We start from the raw sequence: 2,283 nt of genomic DNA, 5'->3' as shown, positions 1-2,283 counted from the left end.
ATTATATACACTACTTTTCAAAAGTTTGGGGTCAGCAAGATTTTTATTTTTTTTTTGTGGAAGAAATTAATAGTTTTATTTAGCAAGAATGCATAAACTGATCACAAACTGGTTACAAAAGATTTCTATTTTTCTGAACTTCCTATTCATCAAATAATACAGAAAAAATGTATCATGGTTTTCAACGTGAAAAAGTATGAAAGCCTATTTCTGCCACTGGAAATTGAAAAAAAAAAAAAGGTAATTGCGACTTTCTCACAATTCTGAATTTTTTCCCCGCAATTGTGAGTTTACATCTCGTAATTCTGACGTTTTTCTCAGAATTGCGTGATATAAACTCCAAGTTGTGCATTATAAAGTCAGTATTGCATGATAAAAACTCGCAATTCTGAGAAATAAAGTGAAAAATAAAGATTCTGAGAAATGAAGTTTAAAAAAAGTTTCACAGAATTGCGATTTTATATCTCGCAGTTGTGAGTTTCGCAATTCTGACTTTTTTTCTTGCAGTTCTGACTTTTGCACGTTTGTATTACGCTATATAAACTCACAATTATGACAAAGAAAGTCCGAATTGTGAGATAAGTCGCAATTACTTTATTTTTTATTCAGTGGTGGAAACGGGCTTCCATAGAAAAGTTTCTTGAGCAGCAAATCAGCATATTAGAATGATTTCTGAAGGATCAAACAATGTGACAAAGAGGACTGGAGTAATGATGATGAAAATTCAGCTTTACATCACAAGAATAAATAACATCTTAAAATGTATTAAAATTGAAAAGTTATTTGAAATTATAATAATATTATTTCACAATATTACTGTTTGGACTTAATTTTGAGACTTTAAAAACCCTGACCCCAAACTGTAAAACGGTAGTGTAAATACTGTATATATACTTTAGAAATGTAAAGCAGCTCCGGATCTGAACTGAAGCGCTATATAACTTAAAATGTTTTTCAATGACCTAAAAATTTGAAATCTACAAAGTGAAATTAAATATTTATTTGTGAAGTGATGGAGGGTGAGCATGGAAAGTTTCAGTGCCGTGTATGTGGGTGCTCTATTCACTCACGCTTTATCGGATTTGAAAGATTTGTCACAGGCAGGACAGTACAGGTCATCATAATAGTCGTTCATTTCCGCGGCACCATCTGCCTGCACCACATCTGACAAAAGTCATACAGCGGTGAGATATGTGTGCAGTCCATTACTCACAAATGTTTACAGTATAATTGAGGAATTTTTCATGACTTGGTGACGCACCGGGAGTCACTGCATTTACGTATGAATCACAGATGATTGCTCTGACTCGTCCTCACTATTTATAGTGACCTCAACAAGTGTTTGCACACTGATGTCACACGTAAAATATCTGAATGTCACTGTATAGATATAAAAATAACAAAACAACTTCAACAGAATTCGTTTTGTGACATGCTGTGCTTAAAAAACTGCTTGCAATATCGTAAATATAGGTTTTGGTTATGTTTTTAACCCTTCTGAACATTTTTCAGTCTCAAAATCATCTAATGTGCACTGAACCTTTGACTGGCCCCTGAACCTCTGACCTCCTCTACCCAGAATCCACTCAAGTATATGTGTACATGACATCAAGCTCACCTCCCCTGTCTACATTTGCCGTCTCCTGCCTGTTTTCCACCTCCTCCTCGTCCTCTTCACTTTCTGATGCGTCACCGAACTCTTGACCGTACTGTGCTTCCATCTGCTGAAGTTCTTTCTCCAGCTCTGACATGGCGGCCCAACTCTGTTCTTTATAGTCTTCCGCCAGCCTAACGGCACACAATCAACATTTAAATAACTGTAATATATTTTATTACAGCAACAATGTATATAATTACATTTTTTTAAATATTACATATTACATATTAACAACATTTATGTATTAAATTTTATATGAAATATATTTACATGCATTTAATACATCATTAAAACACATTAACAAAATAATAGAAGTGTGTGTGTGTATATATATATATCACATTTTTTATATTTAATAAAAAGTAGTAATATATATATATATATATACAAAATGTATATATTAAGTTTAAATATACAAGTTTATCCAAAGAATTACCATGATTTCTCCAAATTTTAGGTTCCTGTTTGTTTCATTTCTGAATAAGGACTTTTAAAAACCCGCCAAAATAAAAGTTTGCTGATTTTAGGTTTGAAAATGTTGAAAATTCATATTTAAAACAAAAAAATAAATAAAAAAATAAATAAAAGATAGAAAAAAGTAAGAAAGAAAAAAAATTTAAATATTA

General features: G+C 31.8%; 1 protein-coding gene across 3 annotated transcripts in view; it reads right to left on the bottom strand.

The window, feature by feature from the left end:
• LOC107662120 (dnaJ homolog subfamily C member 21-like) overlaps window positions 1-2,283 on the bottom strand; it is an 11,048-nt gene that overhangs the window by 3,658 nt on the left and 5,107 nt on the right. For all 3 annotated transcript variants that reach the window (XM_016452032.1, XM_016452047.1, XM_016452038.1), the window contains 2 exons: window positions 1,619-1,788; window positions 1,071-1,164 (listed from right to left, as the gene is read on the bottom strand). In XM_016452032.1, the coding sequence (XP_016307518.1) occupies window positions 1,071-1,164; window positions 1,619-1,788 (264 nt within the window). The remainder of the gene's footprint in view (window positions 1-1,070; window positions 1,165-1,618; window positions 1,789-2,283) is intronic.

This window comes from Sinocyclocheilus anshuiensis, unplaced genomic scaffold, assembly GCF_001515605.1.
Source record: "Sinocyclocheilus anshuiensis isolate Anshui unplaced genomic scaffold, SAMN03320099.WGS_v1.1 scaffold457, whole genome shotgun sequence".
NCBI lineage: Eukaryota > Metazoa > Chordata > Actinopteri > Cypriniformes > Cyprinidae > Sinocyclocheilus > Sinocyclocheilus anshuiensis.
The sequence above is the reverse complement of the archived record's forward strand: the minus strand, read 5'-3'. Positions and strand labels throughout refer to the sequence as shown.